Source organism: Panthera tigris, chromosome D3 (assembly GCF_018350195.1).
Source record: "Panthera tigris isolate Pti1 chromosome D3, P.tigris_Pti1_mat1.1, whole genome shotgun sequence".
Classification (NCBI taxonomy): Eukaryota; Metazoa; Chordata; class Mammalia; order Carnivora; family Felidae; genus Panthera; species Panthera tigris.
In genome coordinates, this window is record NC_056671.1 from 22,150,975 (window position 1) to 22,170,455 (window position 19,481).

The 19,481-nt window shown below is 42.1% G+C and overlaps 1 protein-coding gene across 3 annotated transcripts in view; it reads right to left on the reverse strand.

Annotated features, from left to right (window-relative positions):
• Positions 1-19,481, reverse strand: part of RNF185 (ring finger protein 185) — a 37,553-nt gene that overhangs the window by 8,814 nt on the left and 9,258 nt on the right. Inside the window, exons 1-5 of one of the 3 annotated variants that reach the window (XM_042961868.1) lie at positions 11,089-13,560; positions 10,397-10,590; positions 5,100-5,319; positions 2,504-2,522; positions 503-615 (exon numbers count right to left, since the gene is read on the reverse strand). In XM_042961868.1, the coding sequence (XP_042817802.1) occupies positions 503-615; positions 2,504-2,522; positions 5,100-5,275 (308 nt within the window). In that variant the 5' untranslated portion in view covers positions 5,276-5,319; positions 10,397-10,590; positions 11,089-13,560. Of the gene's footprint in view, positions 1-502; positions 616-2,503; positions 2,523-5,099; positions 5,320-7,920; positions 8,133-10,396; positions 10,591-11,088; positions 13,561-19,481 lie in introns of those variants that run through there. The other 2 variants (XM_042961869.1, XM_007082568.3) reach the window with 2 other exon arrangements.

A 19,481-nucleotide genomic window follows, 5' to 3' on the forward strand; every position in this document is an offset into this window, starting at 1 on the left:
AGAGAAGGTAAGAGATACCGCTGGGGAGCTTCGGGGTGTGTGAGTGCATACCTGTGTGTGTACACATGCACCAGACAGAGACCAGCTCTCAGAACTTGTGTTTGTAGGAAGATCCACACATACTTCAAACTCTGCAAAGCTTTCCAGACCTCCTGTCTCCTCCTCCCTCTATACTTTATGTATCACTATTGCAGCAACCCCCTCCTTGCAGACTCTCCTTCTGGACACCCTGCTTCCAAAGCTGCTATTTCACAGCACTCTGCACACTTAAAATTGTAATACCTTGTGTGCTGCCTAGCACACTGCCTGCCCACTGGCAGATGCTCAGTGTATTACAGTCCAGTAAGTGGCAACTTGGGCTTCCTCCCTTCCTGACAGACTGCCATCTGGATCCTAGGTGCCTCAAAACCGAGGGTAAGTACTTAATAAAGGGTGGGGTGAGAAGGTGCTGAATGGAAGAGAATTCCTGTCCAAAGTAAGGAGTGGGTGTAAGACGCCTCACCTGGGGTCCTGCTGCCCAGTGCTGCCCCTGCCATAGAGGGGGATGACCTTATCTCTGCTGATGCCAGCTTTGCAAACTGGACACACCTGTCTGTTAGGTCTGGTCTCCAACCACTGCAATCAGGAAAGAAAAATGCATGAATGGCGCAAGAAGCCCACCTCAGAGCAGTCAGGGTCAGAACAACATGGACCAGAGGCCTCAAACTGGAAACACCAGCACCAGCAGGGAACACTTCAAGGAGCCCAACTCCTGATTCCTACTCCTGGCACTCAATAAGTATCTATCAGTGGTGAAATCAAAATTGCCTTTAAACACCATCATAAATTAAACAGGCTTCCTCATGCATCATGATCTCTAGTGGCTCCCAGCAATATAGCAGGAAGGAACTGCAAGCCTGGAGCTGTGTCAAGGAGTCTGACTGACCCAGCTGGTATAACGAGCTTTAAAATCTCTGCATTCCTCAGTAGACCAACTGTAAAAAATAAATTTTTCTGTGATTTCTCATTTTTACAGCATTTCCTCAACAACTTTGTATCCCAGGCATCAACATCTGAACATAACTTGGCCATTTTCTGGTGATTTACTATGTGCTAAAAGACAGACTTTGCTTATTATCTAAATCTGCTGTTTTTTAATGTACTTTCATTGATTTTTGCACTCAACTACTTCTTTCAATACTAAAAACACTAGAATTCTATTTTGGGTTTCCCAGGCTCTTTCACTAGTTATAAAGCATTTTGCTTAACCTTCTCTAAAACAAATAAAAATGATAAGAACATATTATCTGTAGTGTCTTCGTAGACATTAAATAATTTATTTATTTAAAAAAAAATTTTTTTTAATGTTTATTTATTTTTGAGACAGAGAGAGACAGAGCATGAATGGGGGAGGGTCAGAGAGAGAGGGAGACACAGAATCCGAAACAGGCTCCAGGCTCTGAGCGGTCAGCACAGAGCCTGACGCGGGGCTCGAACTCATGGACCGTGAGATCATGACCTGAGCCAAAGTCAGACGCTCAACCGACTGAGCCACCCAGGCGCCCCGACATTAAATAATTTAATACATATATATTTTCTCAGAATTTATCTTAGAACATAAATTGTATCTTTAGATCCAATGATATAAAGTTTATTATATAAATGTGAATCTAAGATTTTGGGGCCAAGGAGAAAGCATTTAGAGATTTTATATTCCACTTCCTTTATCTTACGTTGAAAGCTTCAAAACTTATGTGTTATGTGCTCTTTATAAATTTACAGAAGACATGTTCTACCAGGTTCCACTGGAGTCAGAATGCACAGCTCTGAACATAGTGGGAATCCCTCTCTTGTTTCCCCCGCTCCTTCCTCCTACCTGAATTCTGAGGGCTCTAGAGGTCTGGAACTTCTGTCTTCCCCCAATGTTCCCAAGCCACCTACTACTATGGGGTTCTGCCAACAACCACGGGGACAGTCAGCGCACAGTAATCATCCACAGCCAGTTGTAAATGCCAGGCCCTGCTCTGCGTCACCAAGCATGTGGCTGGGTCTTGGTGAATACTTACTAACTGGTTTTCATAATCATCTGAAGCTAGGAAAACAGATTTTCTCCCCTCTCACAAAAGCTCTCTGTTGAGACCAAAAAAATTTCTCTCTTTCTAACATTTTCATAGTTGATATGTAGGAAATACTTTTTGTAGAGGCCGAATCTCAAAAATAAACACCTAACATACTATCAAATCCAACCCAATCTACAGATGGAAAATTGTGAACCAGAGAGGTGGTGGCCTGCCAAGGCCACAAAGGCCATCAGTACAGTCAGGACCATCCCAGGTACTCCACTGACCTCTGTTTCACCAAGTGCTCATCGGTAGGCAGATGTATAAAGAGGGTTGGGGGTAAAGCAAGCAAATGAACCCACAAACAGGGGAGATTGCACCTTCTGACGGTAGTCTCCTGAGACTAGGGGTGTCTTGTGCAACCACAGCTGATGAAAGACAAAGTAAAATGAAATGCATCTTACCTGATGTAAACATGGCCAACTGCCAGAGTCCCCAGGGCACCAGTCATCAAGGAGAAAGAGAATGGGGGTAAAGAGAGAAAAATGCTTTCATTAGCAGAGACACTGAGGGTGGGAGGAGTTTAAAACTGGGACACAAGGTGGAACTGTGGAGTACTGCAATCCCACCGAGTGTCTGTGGGGAATCACTAGTATCAGAAATTAGAAAAGATTGGGCTAAAATCACAGGAAAAATGAGGCAATACAGACAAGACCCCAGTCTCTACCCTTGGGATCCTACTTGTGAAGGACCTCCAGGTCCCAGACCATCCCAGACTCAGCTTCTCTACAAGTCAACCTTTGAGAGGTTGTGGCATCTGAAGGAATCCAATAAAAGCTAAAGACCCTTTGTACAGAAAAAAATTCATGGAGGCATTCTCATATATACATGCATACCTAAGTCTCACAATGTGTGACTCTAAATCTGGTTTAACAAAATCTTCAGGCTGTCCTCAACCCTGAGTGCTCTGCTGGCAGGAGGTAGCTTATAAATTCAAATCTACTATAAAAACATCTTTAAGTAATAAAAAGCATGGGGATGCTGCTTGGCAGAAAGGGCTACCTTCAGCTTATATGAGTTGCACTAGAATGAATTGCTGCCCAGTCTCTCATTTTTCAAATGAGGAAACCAAACTCAGAAACATGAAATGACTTACCTACAGCACCAGGACTAAAAAGTAAGCCTCCTGACTATTCTATCACCCAGCACTAGGTGCAAAACAAGACATTTACAGAATTGAAGGAAAAGTTACTCTAACTCCAGATTTTCCACTTTTTCTCTCTTGATTCATTCATCCAACTAACAAATATCCACTGCACACCTATGAGCCAGGAGAGTGGAAAATGTGGACACGGTTTCTGTCCCTCATAAAACATGACTCCTCTAGCCGAGTAAAATTTGGACTCAGAGGATAATTCCTTTCCCAGTTCCTGAACCAGTTTAGCCTCACAATCCAGATATGCAATCTCACTGGATATAACAGACACATCTGACATCTGACTCCCACATTAACCTTGCAGTACCATTCCAAACTGAGCCTAAGGCACCTCAAATCATGGCAGATCTCCCCTAGCAACTTCCCTCAAAGGCTGTGGGGGAGAAGTGAAAGTAACTTTCCTGTAGGGGAAAGTTCAGAATTATAACAAAGATGGTGATCACTTCCATTTATTAAGCAACTATTGTGTGCCAGGCTGTGGCTGACGACCTTTTCATTTATTAATATTACTGGAGGGTCATATTAACCTATGACAAAGTATAATTATCTCTTCATTGCACAGATGAGAAAACTGAAGTACAGAGAGGCTGGTAGATTTGCTCAGGGACAAACCACTCTAATTGGAAGCATCTGTTTCATTTTAGAGTCTGTGTTCTTTCCAATGGTACCTTCATTTAGTTCTTAATTATGACACTCATTTCAAGTCCTAGTTATATGATTCCCCAGAGAATCTCCAATTTCTAGGAGACAATAGTTTCTGCATAAAACTTGATGATTAGGGCAAGAGCTACCAGAACAAAATCTGCCCCATTCTATTTATTCACCAATAAATTTATCTTTGTCACTGCTGCCAACTTAAACTCCCTTAAATACTGCTTAAATGTCCCGTTCTTCACGCCACTTCCCTGCTCAAAAATATCCCACAGCTTTATGTCCTCAATCAAATCTGGGTTTGATAATCTGGCCCAACCCTCCCTTAATGACTCTTGTTTCCTAACACTTCCCAGCCTCCCATCCAGGGTGCTATTTGAGGTATACAGCAGCCTCGGGGTCTCAAGGTCTCATATCTAAGAGTGCATATGTCCATCCCTAGAAAATGCCTGCATTGGAGGGCACATATTCTTTGCCTTATCTGTCATTCTTACCCCTCCAGTTACTCCAATTCACCCTTCCAGGTCAAGTTCAAAATCAAGAGAGAAGAATAAAATCTCAATATTTACCCAGAATCTCAGAGCCAGGAGGGGCTTCTATAACGATGGAGGCCAGAATGAAACTAACCCTGCCACTTCATTTTGATATATGTAAAATATAGCAACAATTATTAGGATCATCTATTAGGATCAACACTAATACATAGTATTTACTGTGTGCCTCATGTTCTTCTAAGCTTTTTATGTATTTAGAGTCATTTGATGCTCACAAACAACCCTGTAAAATGAGACACAGTGTGTGTAAGCACCTTGCCCAAGGTCATCCAGTAGGAAAGTAGCAGAGTCAGGATTCAGAACAAGGAAGTCTGGTTCTACTGTCCTTGCTCATAACCACTGTACATACTGCTTCTTTGCTCAGCACAGCAAGTGGCACATAGTAACTGCTCACTAACTGGTGAGTGTTTTCATTTCAGAGGTGGGGGTACAGAGTCCAGAGTTGGGACATGATTTGCCCAAGGCCACTCAGCTCATCAGCAACAGAACTGGCATAAGAACCCAGGCCTCCTGCTTCTTGGGCCTGATTGTATCAGGAGATCCAAAGTGGGTGGGAAACCCTTGTTCCAAAGCTGCCCAGGGCCACAGGCTTTCAAAACTTAGTAGTGTGTCTTCTGGGGCAGTGACAGGGATACTGACCAGAAGAGGTGGCCACACAGGCTGATGACGGCGTCCTTGGCTGTGTCCAGGCAGATGTTGCACTCGAAGGTGCTGTCCTGCCCTCCACTCTCACCAGCACCATTGCTGCTACCACTGGGCCCCCCTGCACTGGAGTTCTCAGGGGATGCAGAGGCCGAGGGCCCCTTGCTTGCCATCCTTGGCTGTCAGAAACGGAGTGAAGATTCTCCCCAGGAAAATCCTGAAAGACAGAGAGTCCTTGATTGCCCATTTCTACAGCCCACTCTCCCTAGATTCCATAGCAATACCTCCATTGTTTCTCAGTTCTGAAGTTCAGATTATGACTGGACCCCTAAACAGACTTCGCAGAGGCTACAAAGGATGACACTCATGGGGCACCACCCAGAGAACAATGACTCAGATACTTTCATGAACATGGACTAAAATGTACCACACAAATACACTGCACAAATACACAGCATCCTCCTTCCAGATGGTTCTCCAGAGGAACTGAGAACCTTTCCCACATGACAATACATTCTCCCAGGATAACCAATCCAGGTAACAAATATGTGCTCGATAAAACTGAATGTGCACAGGCTGTCCTTTAACTTTAGACTGCAACTATATTGGCGGGTGAATCTGGTTAGGCCAGAAAAGTTGTGACTGGTATATGCCAGAATATAAGTGTAACTGTGAAAGGTTAGGAAGCTAAGAAGAATCAGAAAGGCCATTCAGCCCAATGTCTTTGAAAATGTTTTGCATTCTGCCTTCTATCGGGTTAAAATACTATCTACTTTGGGGTGCCTGGGTGGCTCAGTCGGTTAAGCGTCCGACTTGGGCTCAGGTCATGATCTCGTGGTTTGTGGGTTCGAGCCCTGTGTTGGGCTCTGTGCTGACAGCTCAGAGCCTGAAGCCTGCTTCAGATTCTGTGTCTCCTCCTTTCTCTGCCCCTCCCATGCTCATGCTGTCTCTCTCTGTCCAAATAAACGTTTAAAAAGAATTTTTTAAAAATACTATCTACTTTATTTGGTCTAAATCTATCAACTCTTTAGACTCAATACATTTAAAAATTTTTTTTAATGTTTATTTATTTTTTTTTTTTTAATTTTTTTTTTTCAACGTTTTTTATTTATTTTTGGGACAGAGAGAGACAGAGCATGAACGGGGGAGGGGCAGAGAGAGAGGGAGACACAGAATCGGAAACAGGCTCCAGGCTCCGAGCCATCAGCCCAGAGCCTGACGCGGGGCTCGAACTCACGGACCGCGAGATCGTGACCTGGCTGAAGTCGGACGCTTAACCGACTGCGCCACCCAGGCGCCCCTAATGTTTATTTATTTTTGAGACAGAGAGAGACAGAGCAAGAACGGGAGGGTCAGAGAGAGAGGGAGACACAGAATCTGAAACAGGCTCCGGGCTCCGAGCTGTCAGCACAGAGCCCGATGCGGGGCTCGAACCATGGACCACGAGATCATGACCTGGGCCGAAGTCGGACGCTCAACCGACTGCCCCTAGACTCAATACATTTAAAGAAGAGATTTATGTCACTGCTGTACATGGAAAACCAGTATTAGTTACCATAAGTGAAAGATAACTACAAACATAATGATAGAAAAACTGTTTATCCGCATACTGAGATCATCTGGCACATACAATGTGTTGGGCAAACTTGATCTGGTCCAATCTCTTTAGGAAACTGCACCCCAAGACCTGTCCTCTGATGAATATGGAGCTAAGACCGGGACTCATGACACCCAGTCTGTATTCAAACCATTGTACCACCATGGATCAAGCTGGCCAACAAATGCTAGGAGAAAGACACTATTGTTCAACACTGCCTCCAAATAAAAGAACCTGCCAGAAGCTGAACACAAAGAAGGACAAAACCAACACCAACCATACCCAGAAATTCTGGGTATAGATTAAGAATCTGTCAAGAGCCTGGTCCAGCCACCCTCACCACCCTAGAAATTCTAAGTAGGAGATGCTGGCTGGTAATCATAGCCAGAAAACCAGCAGCTTGGATGCTGACTTCAGTTGAGCCTCCAGCTTGCTAGGTGTTTTGGGAACCTCCCTTCTCCTCTGTGGCCAGTTTTTTCATCTGTAAACTGAGGCACTGGACTACATCGTCTCCTAGTTGTTTCCTTCCAGCTCTAAGACTGCCATCCCAGGTCATCTCATCCACTCTCTCCAAAGCAGGCAGCCCCACCACAAGTCTGGGACTCACCACTGGAGTACCAGAAGACTGTTCTGATTCCAGCTTCCAAAGTTCAAAGAGATGTAAAGACCAAAAAGCCAGTCTTCTCAGACCAAGAAGCCTTCCTACACACCACCAACTTAGAACTCTGGACTCACAAGCACCCTCCTCACGACAGCAGCTCAGTGACTTGAGCAGGGAGAGGAAACCAGCTCACCACCACTTTTTCACATAGTTACATCATTTTACATAATGTCCCAGAAGGGCAGCTGGCTGCTGGCAGCACCAGTGCCTCATTGGCCTCAGCTCCAAGACCTTCCCCCTGACCCAGTGCTTCTTTCTCTCCATATACAAGTGTTCTCTCCTTCTTAGGATGGAGCCTGCTTCTGAGGGCCATGTTATGGCCTTCACATGTCGTTCCAGCTCAAGTACCTGACAGGTGTGAGTTTTTTTTAAATATATTTACCTTTTAAAATTAAGAACTGTGTATACAGAAGTAGAAAGACAATCATAAAGTCAGGTTCACTGATCAATCTTAATGATAGTCTCCTGCTGTGATGCAATAGGAAGTACATATCACCAACAACGAAGCACTCTTAATACATAGACTCTAATCATATCTCTAAAATAAATTACCCACTTACAGAAAATATGGGGCATAGATGCATGTGTTTAACAACTCCAGGAGGATGCAATCAGCAAATCCAGAATGTGGGACCTTTCATAGGACAAATAATCCAAATTCTCCAAAAAATAAATAGTGTTAAGTGGGGCATGGAATTCTAGATTGAAACTTGAGACATATCTGCCACTGGAACTGTGTGGATCTCACTGGAACCAGGTTCAAACAAGCCAACTGTAAAAAGACATTTGTGAGATGACTGTCAAAAATTAGATTTAGGCTGGGTATTAGCGGTATTAAGGAATTATTATTAATTTTATTGAGTATGATAATGGTATTGCATAATTTAGAAAATATTCATCTGCTAGAAATCCACACTTAAGTATTTATGATGGAATGATATTTGGGATTGGCTTTAAAATACTCCAGGAGGAGAAGTGAAAATGGAGAGAAAAGATGAACAGGGAAGGTGATGGTTGTTGGAGCTGGATGATGAATGGCGATTTATTCCATTAGCTTATTTTTGTGTCCTTATAAACTTCCATAATAAAAGGTATTTTCAGAAACATGTTAGATTGCAGAAGAGTATGTGCCTGAACTTATTTGGGTAAAAACAAAATACATAAATGAATACACACACACATACACACAAATATATGCAAAGAAAATGCCTAAAAGGCACAAACTAAACTATTGACAATTATTTCTCTGATCAGGGGCTGGGGAACTTTCGAGTTTCATATTCTTATTCTGATTTAATGTTTTATGACAAACAGGTATTACCTTTATAGTAACATTTAAAAAATTGGGGTTGCCTGGGTGGGCCAGTTGGTTAAATGTCTGACCACGGTTCATGGGTTCAAGCCCCATGTTGGGCTCTGTGCTGATAGCTCAGAGCCTGGAGCCTGCTTCAGATTGTGTCTCCCTCTCTCTCTCTGCCTCTCCCCCGCCTCAAAAATAAACATTAAAAAAAATTTTTTTAAAGAAATTGTAAAATGTATGTGTACTATTACATTTGTTACAATAATGATATTATTATAAAATGTCTTTTAAAGTGTGGAAAAACATACCAAACTATTAATAGTGACTATCTGCATTGGTGGGAGCTTAGAGGTAGTGATTTATACTTTCTAAGTCTCCCACATTTACAAAACTGACATTTTTACACATATTAATTTTGAAATGAGACAAAAGACCAACAGTACGTCAAAAAAAAAAAAAAAAAAAAAAAAGAACACTTTCCGATCTTCCAGTTTCCTCCAATCCTGAAAAGTTCTGAGTTCAAGTCCTGAATACACCACTCTGGGTAGATACCTTGAAGGCTACAATCCCTGTTTTCACCTGAAAAGTGAGGGTGTCATGCCTCCTACAAAGGGCTGTGAAGGTGACCCTATGAGATAACACAGTGACCCAGAGGGCCCAGCAAGGTAGGCTGTTGCTACTGGGGAGATGTATATAGACACCTCTTACCCTGGTCCATTACCTCTCTGCTCCCTGAACCCAACAAGGCTCTGCATGGCTCATATTACTTAGGGATATAAGTCTTGAGGGGACAGTCAGGACCAAGGTAGGTGTTGGGAGTGGGAATGGTCAGGAGACAGTTAACAGGACAGACAGCTCAGTGTGTAGGCAGTAGCAGGCCTGCAGCAGGTCAGGCATTGGCATAGGGCTGCACATTCCAACTCCAAGCAGACTACATCACTCTCATGTTAATTCTTAGTAGACTGACCACATGGTCGCTACTCAGGCTCTAAAGCCTCCTCCTAGTAGGCACTCAAATATTTGCTGAGTGAGTGGGTGCAGGCATGTGTGATTGGTTTTGGTCAACTCCCAGGCCAGCTGCTCATAAACCGCTCTTTGCAATAAATACATCCTGGGCCCCAGAGTCACACACCTATCCTCAGAGACCTCTCCACACCTCCTTTCTACCCTCATGTACAGGAACCTCACCACACCAAGGCGACATGGCAGAGATGAGCAGCCTTCCCTGGGGACTGTCCACTGAACACCTGCAGAACAACAGAATGTGGCCACAGCTTCATGGGCCCAGGAATGGGACAGTGGCTCAGAGGACAAAGAGTCCTGGTTGGCTCAGGAAGTAGACAGAGTAAAAGGAAGGCAGGCCCTTAGCATGCCTTAGCTGCCATCTTACTCAAACTTTCTCCTGGTCCCTATAGGAACCAAGAACTTCAACCTGACTACATAGCAACCTTGTTGTGGCTGGTTCTGTGCCCCAGTCCCTACTTTGACCATTCTTCACTCCTGATCTGAATCAGCTTTTCAAACATATTCACATCTATTACCACTCTGCTGAGGTAATAGCTTTTACTATTTTACACTCCATTTCACAGATGAGGTCATCAGGCCAGGGAGGTTAGAGGACTTGCACAAGGCCAGGCCATCATACAGTGCTAAATTCAGACTTTCCAACACAACATCAGTGCTCTTTTCATTCTGACATGCTACCCTTTAATATGCAGCTTTACAAAATTAAATACCTGGTCTTTGTTTCGCTCAAATTCATTGTCCAATGCTGCAACTGTTCTTTGGAGTGTGAAGCAAACTCATCACTCATGCATTTATGCGTTCAATCCACAGATCTCCAATACCAATTACATTTGATGCTTGGGGCTACCAACTGTATGTGTGGAGGGGGGGGGGTCACAAAGAAGAGCAAGGCCAAGTTGAGGCTCTGGAATATAGAATAGGAGCTAACGAGGACACATGGATAATTATAAGAATTCTTAATAAGGGGCTCCATCAAACTTGCCTGTTTTTCCTAAACAAGGCACCCTCCCAGAAATCTGGTTCCTAGACCTCCTCAGTGATTTAAGTAGGATTTGGATCTGGATAATGCCCAAGAATCTGTTTTTCAAATAAGAATCTTATTTTCAAATAAGGGTCCCTACTTTCCACTCCAGGTGATTCTGTGATGAAGAGTTTGGAAACCCAGCTCTCAAAAGGGGAAGAACGCTACCAAAAGCACAAAGCAATATGGCACAGCACAGAGTTTGGGAGGGACAGTGATCACAGGGCCTGTCCTTCAGAATATACACCCACCCCAGCTACAGTCCACAGGCACTATGAAGGTCAGATAAATCTTTGGGTTGGGGGACAAGTCTGCTGAGATCTCAGACCAGCACGTGCTCCATCCAAGACAGAGCTGATCATTAAAGAAACAAATTCATACCTAGTTTTAAAAAACATTCCTAAAGTTGAGATGTCCAGAGTGGCACCATATGGTGCTGGAACTAAAGCAGATTTGCAATACGTGATGATCCCTTAGGAATGCAGAACCTGGTAGCTGAAATTGATTGACCCAGCCTCACTCCTATTACCTTCCCAGAGCTGGCCTGGCCTACCTCACAGGAACTGAGCAAGGGAGAGAATGGAAAAGTTGCATGTCCCTGCAGGAAACACTGGGGAACTCGACCTCATGAAGAAATCTCTTCGTAACATTCTTGTATTCAGTTTTCACGTTCTAGAGAACTGTAGGTATTCAAAATCTGCCTTCTCTACCCCTTAAAACTCTAAGAGTTCCTGGACCAGGGTGTACCAAGGCATCTAAGAATGTTAATCCTAGTTATGAAGATTACAAATTTGGGTGATAAATAATTGGCATGACCCAAGTGGGTACCCAGCAGAGTTCTTGTTCCTGTGGGCACATGCTTGTTCATACAGAAGCTTTCTTCCAGGAACTGTAGCTTGCCTGAGCCTGTCTCTGCTGCTCATTAGGATGCTGTTGGATCACATGTAGGCAGAGGCGAGACATGCATTCTGAGAATGCCTATATCACACTCAGAAGTTTGGAGTGGGAAGAAATCTGAGTAAGCTGATTGGAACTTGGAACACATAGAAACCAGGCTCTAACATTTTAGAGTCTAAAATGGAGTTTAGGTAGGTCCCAGAGGCCTGGCCCTCAAGTATAGGACCAAGGGCATGAATGGCCTTTAAAGTCTCAAAGGACAGAAGAAGTTGAAAAGACTGGCCTCTTTTTCTTGGGGATGCACTGGTTCTTTTCTATGGCACCCTTTAACCTCCCTATCTGTTCAACCAACCCCTCTCTTACCTTCAAAGATTTATTAAACAGCTTATTTGCCAAGCATTCAGGATACAGAGATAAAGGGTTTATCTAGGGAGACACAGACAAATAAACCAACAAGGCAACCTTACCTTCAGCACAGCGCTTAGCTTACTATCAGCACAGCACTGAGTGCTGATAAAAATATGTACAGAGTGTGTGACGGCAGGCAGGGCATGGTGGGGAGGACGAAACACACAGCACATAGGACAAGCGGACAATTTATTGTGCTGAGTTCAATGGCTGGAGCCCAGGACACATATAGGAGTGGCAAGACAACAAGGGTTGGGACTGAGGCAGGAAGAAAGGCCTTGGAGTCCTTGTGCCCTTCATATCTAAATGGGGATTCTGGGGTCAGCTGTTCCTACTTCTTCAGATTTTCTTCTGCTATGTTTGAATCGAAAGGGTTTTTTGTTTTGTTTTGTTTTAAACTTCAATGCTTTTTCTTAAAGCTTATCAGGTTTCCTAAGAAAGGATGCAGCAAGATTTGGACAATCCCTGGCACAAGCTTTTAAGGGTCACCCAAGAGCTGCCTTTGTCATCCTTTACTGTCTTAAAATGTTCTTTAACTTTTTAAGGACTTTTGTCCTTAAAAACACACATGGCAGAGGAATTTGATGGCTTTGGGTTCAAATCTCAGCTCTGCCACTTACTCTGTAACTTTACATGTTATTTTCTCTCTGAGCCTTTGTTTTACTCATATATGTAAAAGGGGTTATTACCTTCCTCATAGGATAGTTTATAAGGATTAAAGAGATGCAACAATAAGGGACTAGCACAGTGCCAACACAGTTAAGTGCTTAAGAAATGTTAATTTCCCCTCCCTGTAAGGTCTGACGGAGTACACTGAAGGTGTACTGCTTCTTTATATTCCCCACAGAGCTATGTAATCAGGTACTTGTTTAATTTGCTCAATGAATAAGTCACAACTTCCCTTTATGAATGATCATCATTCTTTGAAGGCATAGTAGGTGAAACATCAGACCTGTGTATGAGAAAATCCAGAATGCGACACACTTAGTTTGATCCAGGCAAAATCCGATTTTCCATGAAAGTATTAAAATTAGGAGTCATATGTTATCACCATGAATAATATCAGCTAACACTCAGTGCCATTTACATGAATTACCTCATTTAATCTTTATACCCTGCCTTTGAGGTAAACACCACTATACCATTGTTAGCATCCCCTGGGATGTTAGATTAAAACTTAGATTAGTTAAATCATTTAATCATGGTCACAGAGCCAGTCAGAGGCAAAGCTTCCCAACTCCCAAGCCAATGTGCTTAACAGTACCTCAGTGATCTGTTCGTATGTCTGTCTCCTTGAGCCCAGACATAGCTTCCAGGTGCCTTACTCAGCACAGGGGCAGGCACCTCAAGGACACCTCATAAATGTGTGTGGGTTGATGGACCTGATGGCAAGGAGTACTTAGAACTATACAGCTCAATATGACTCAGTTTAGCCAATTGAAGTTGTAGAAATCAGTATCCTAAAAGAACAAGATATTCTTGGGGCTCCAGATATTCTGGGTGGCTCAGTTGGTTGAGTGTCCAGCTTGGGCTCAGGTCATGATCTCTTGGTTCATGAGTTTGAGCCCCGCATCATGCTCTCTGCTGTCAGCATGGAGCCCACTTCAGATTCTCTCTCTCTTTCTCTCTCTTTGCACCTCCCATGCTCACACTCTCTCTCAAAAATAAATAAAAAACATTAAAAAAAAAAGACATTCTTTAGCAACGTTTTTCAGAACTGGAAATGTTAACATAACTGTTTTAGACCTTTTTTTTTTTTTTTAAGTTAAATATTGCCCAAACTCTTAAAGAAATGAAAAAAAAAAAAATCAGGAATTTGCACAGAAAAAGGTTTGGGTTTTCCCAAATTGGTACCCACCTCTATTAGAGATAACTACTGACACAGAGGTTGAATTATTCACTGAACTTTCTATTTCTCACTCTAAGTCAGACACCTCCTAGAGCCACAAGCACAGTTCCTGACACAAAGTAAATGTCTGATGAATGCATATGAATGAATGATGAGGATCTGCCAATTTCAATTCAAACCAATATAATTGCATAAAATATTGTATTAAAGCAAACATCTTCAGATTGGACAGATCTCAACTGAGGACTGTGGATTTCTAGGATAATACAGTGAAAGGAAGAATCTGGAGCCAGAGGACCTAGTCTGATGCTCAGCTCTGCCACTCACTAAGCCAGAGTCCTCACATGCAAATGGAATAATTGTATCTACCCTTCCTTTGTTATCAGAAAAAGTTTTCTTTTTTTTTTTTTTTTAAAGTTTGGTTATTTGAGAGGGAGAGAGTTCAAGTGGGGGAGGAGCAGAGAGAGAGGAACAGAGTATCCAAAGGGTGCTCTGAACTGACAGCAGAGAGCTTGATGTGGGGCTCGAACTCATGAACTGCAAGGATCATGACCTGAGCCAAAGTCATACACTTTAACCAACTGAGCCACCCAGGCGCCCCCAGAAAGTTTTCAAAATGAGACTTTTGCTTTTGTTTTCATGCAGTCAGTAAATCCTTGTTAATATAGATTCTATAAAATCTCATTAATTCAGATTTTACCTGAGGTTGAGCTAAAGACTGCTAAAATATTCTGAAAGTAGAATAAAAAGAAAATGAATGACAAGATTTAACTAATTAATGAGAAAACTTTTTTTTTTTTAATAAAATTTATTTTGAGGGAGGGAGAGGGAGAGAGAGAGAAAGAGAATGCGAGCAGGGGAGGGGCAGAGAAAGAGACAGAGACAGAGACAGAGAGAGAGAGAGAGAGAGAGAGAGAGAGAGAGAGAATCCCAAACAGGATCTGCGTGCTAGTGCAGAGCCTGACATGGGGCTCAAACTCAAGAAACATGAGATCATGACCTGAGCCAAAGTCAAGAGTCAGACACTTAACCGACTGAGCCACCCAGGTGCCCCAAGGAGAAAACTTTCTAAGAACTTAAAAACATCCAGCTCAGGGGCGCCTGGGTGGCTCAGTTGGTTGAGCGTCCGACTTCAGCTCAGGTCATGATCTTGCAGTTTGTGAGTTCGAGCCCCGCGTCGGGCTCTGCGCTGACAGCTCAGAGCCTGAAGCCTGCTTCAGTTTCTGTGTCCCCCTTTCTCTCTCTGCCCCTTCCCCGCTCATACTCTTTCTCTCAAAAATGAACAAACGTTAAAAAAATTTAAAAAAAATAATTAAAAAAAACCCCAAAAACATCCAGCTCATACTTGACAAAGCAATAATCTCACTTCTCCATTCAAAGGGAGGTCCCAAGGAGGACCATCAGGAGAACATATATAAGATAAAACAACTATGGTTTAAAATAATAAAACCAAAATGACATCATTTTGAATAATATGTAAGATTGACTTCTACAAATCAGATTTGTGTCCTGAGCCACCTGATATTAATTGTCAGAGCAGTTTGGGAAACTTTGGAGAATGGCCAAGAACTATGCTCAGTGAAATACTGAGCAATATTGAGCAATTAAATATAAATCAGACAAAGTCTGGTTCCTGTCCTCAAGAAGTCTATAGTCTAGTGAGAATTTAACTGACATTAAAGAAAAAAAAAAGCATCTCACACTGAAAACCCCCTCTGCAGAGATGGCAGTAAGTAAAGACAAGTAATTTTCCTGGGCTTTTGCCCAGTACCCACTCCCATATTCAGAGAGCTGTCCATCTTTAAAAACTCCCTCCATGCCTATTCCACAAGGCACTTCTGAGGAGCAACTGAGAGCATGGATATTAAATAATCAGGTGCTATAGAGACTACCAGGGGAGTCAACCTGGTCCCAGGGTGGAATGGCCAGCCAGACTCCTAGGCCATTTCCACAGAAACAGGCATAGCCTACTGCTTCTGATTTCTGTGTGTCCTTAGGCCAGCTGGGGCACAGAGGAACCACCATTCAGTTATGTCATGTTCCCACTGCTCAATGGAGATGGACTTATGACATCCTAGCTGATGTGAAGAGTAGAAAAGTAGGGTCCATGATAGCTATGTGGCAGTTCAGGCCACTTCTGAGAACCTTAAGCCAAAACCCACTTGGTAGCTTTTTACATGCTTTAAATACTACATTTCTGGCAGTGATTACTTGGTTAACACATCAATGGCACAAGCAAAGAAGAAAAAATAGACAGATTTCATGAAAATTAAAAAATTTTGTGCATCAAAAGACACTATCTAAACAGAGTAAAAAGGCAACTTACAGAATGGGAGAAAATATTTGCAAATCATATATCTGAGAAATCAGTATCCAGAATATATAGAAAATTCCTAAAACTCAACAACAATCCCTTTCAAAAAAGGACAAAGGACTTGAATAGACATTTCTCCAAAAATACACAAGTGACCAAAAACAACATGCAAAAATGCTTAACATCAGTAACTAGAAAAATCCAAGGGGCACTTAGGTGGCTCAATTGGTTGAGCAACCAACTCTCAATTTTGGTTCAGGTCACGAACCCAGGGTTATGGGATTGAGCCCGGCATCAAGCTCCATGCTTAGCCTGAAGCCTGCTTGGAATTCTCTCTCCTCCCTCTCTGCACCTCCCCCTCTCACACTCATGCGTGCTCGCTCTCTCTCTCTCTCTAAAAAAAAACAAAACGCATATACATATCCATATATATGTACATATGTACATATATATGGATATGTATATAAGAAAAATCTAAATCAAAACTATGAAATACTACTTCATACCCATTAGGATAGCTACTATTAAAAAAACAAAAACAAAACAAAAAATCCACCAAACAGAAAATAACAAGTGTTGGTGAGGAGGTGAAGAAATTGAAACCTTTGTGCACTTTAGGTTGGAAAGTATAATGGCACAGCTGCTATGGAAAACACTATGGCAGTTCCTCAAAAAGTTAACAACAGAATTACCATATGATCCAGCAATTATGCTTCTGGGTATATATATCCAAAAGAACTGAAAGCAGGGTCTTGAAGAGATATTTGTACACCCATGTTCCTATCTGCATTATTCCCAATAGCTAAAACATGAAAGCAACCCAAGTTTCCATCCACACATAAATAAATGGATAAACACAATGTGGTATATGCATACCATGGAGCATTATTCAGCCCTAAAAAGGAAAAAAATTCTGATACACACTACAACATGGATGAACCTTGAGCACATTATGCTAAGTGAAATAAACCAGTAGCAAAAAAACAAATACTGTAGTACTCCACTTATTTAAAAAAAAATTTAACGTTTTTTTTTTTTTTGAGAGACAGAGAGACAGAGTGCAAGCAAGGGAGGGGTATAGAGAGAGGGAGACACAGAATCTGAAGCAGGATCCAGGCTATGAGATGTCAGCACAGAGCCAGACAAGGGGCTTGAACTCACGGAGTGTGAGATCATGACCTGAGCTGAAGTTGGATGCTTAACCGATTGAGCCACCCAGGTGCCCCTGTAGTACTCCACTTATATGAGGTACTTAGAGTAGTCAAAATCATGGAGACAGAAAGAATTGTGGTTGCCAGGCATAGGTGAGAAAAGGGACTGACAAGCTACTGCTTAATGGGTATAGAGTTCCAGTTTTGCAAAATGAAGAATTCTGGAGATGGATAATGGCTGCACCACAATATGAAAGTACTTAATACCACTCAACTATACACTTAAAAATGGTTGAGATGATAAATTTTATGTTATGTGTATTTTACTACAATAAAAAAAAATTGGAGGGGTGCCTGGGTGGCTCAGTCAGTTAAGCATCTGACTTCGGCTCAGGTCATTATCTTGTGGTTCGTGGGTTAGGTTCCCATGTTGGGTTCTGTGCTGACAGCTCAGACCCTGTAGCCTGCTTTGGATTCTGTGTCTCCCCCTCTCTTTGCCCCTCCGCCACTCACACTCTGTCTCTCTCTCAATCTCTCAAAAATAAACATCAAAAAAAAAGGTGGAAAAAAGATCCCTATATTTCCACAAAAGGTAATTTATTATACGATTCCCTTAACAGAAAATATCTACAATAGGGGTGCCTGGCTGGCTCAGTTGGTGGAGCATGACTTTTGATCTCAGGGTCATGAATTCAAGCCCCATGATGGGTGTGGAGCCTACTTTAAAAAAATAAAATAAAAATGGGTGAATACTGTCTTTAAAAAAAAAGAGACAGAAAATATCTACAGAAGACAAATTCATAGAGACCAGAGTGGATTAGAAGTTACCAGGAACTAGGATGAGGGGCAAATGGGAGGTTATTGTTTAATGGGTATAGAGTTTCTGTTTGGGGTAATGATAAAGTTTTGGAAAGATAGTGATGATGGTTGCACAACATTGTGAATGTACTTAAATGTCACTGAATTGTACACTCAAAAATGGTTTTAAAATAGCAAATTCTGTGATGTATATTTTACCACAATAAAAGTTTTTAAAAAATAATCTGGGCTTCTTATTAGAAAGAAAACCAGATTTCCACTCACTAAAAACATGCTGATTAATTGTTGTATATATCATTATCTATACAATAAGATTTACTGACTTATTAAATAAATGAATGGTTAAGTAAATGTATCAGAAGCAATGCTTACCGAAAAGGCTGGCAAAAGCATGGAGACATTAACATTACAATGCTAACAGGAAAAAGCAAGCTATAGAACTATGTGCAGTGAATGATTCTAACCACTAAAAATGTACACAGTGGAGGAGAAACAAGGAAATAAAGCAACTGTAACAAATGCTCTCTTAAGATAAGGAGCTAGAGATAATGGGGGGTGGGAAGAGAGGGAAGCTTCTCTGTAGTTTCCAAAATGTCTAAAATGAGTATATATTACTTTAACAATTAAACTTACTGTTTTGTATCCCTCACCCCAAACAGTTTTAGCCTAGAACTTCCTGATTGTTTCTAAAAACAAGTCCCGATGTTATTTGTCCTTTTTAAGGTACTGTGATACCAGTTAATAAGGGAAATAGGGCTTATTAAAAAACAAAATGTGGAGAATTTATTTAGGTTGAAAGAAACCTCTGTATTTCATACAGTCCTAATTCCTTGTTAAATAACCCTCACTTCTTTGCATAATAGCTCCAACCTGAGGCTGGACACTGGACAAAGAAAAATTTAATGGTGGTCAGCAGACACCCCCCACCCCCTGCTAACACCTGCAAAGATACCTCTCTAGAACCTCCTGACACAACACTGCATAATTCACTGTACAAAGTACAAAAAGACTGGTTCGAAGAAGTATTGAATAGAACTTATTATCAACACATTATCAATGTAGCTGATTACCAACTCTAATCTAATCAATACAATATTTCTTTTGACCTAGCTGGTCATGTCCTTTAATTTCTCTATTTTATCATCTGCCTAACTGCACTTCTCTCTACCACATTATTATTAAGAGTATGCATGGGGCATCTGGGTGGCTCAGTCGGTTAAGCCTCAGACTTCGGCTCAGGTCATGGTCTTGCGGTTCATGAGTTCAAGCCCCACATCCCCACTGGAGCTTGTTTTGGATTCTGGGTCTCCCTGTCTCTCTCTCTGCCCTCCCTCCC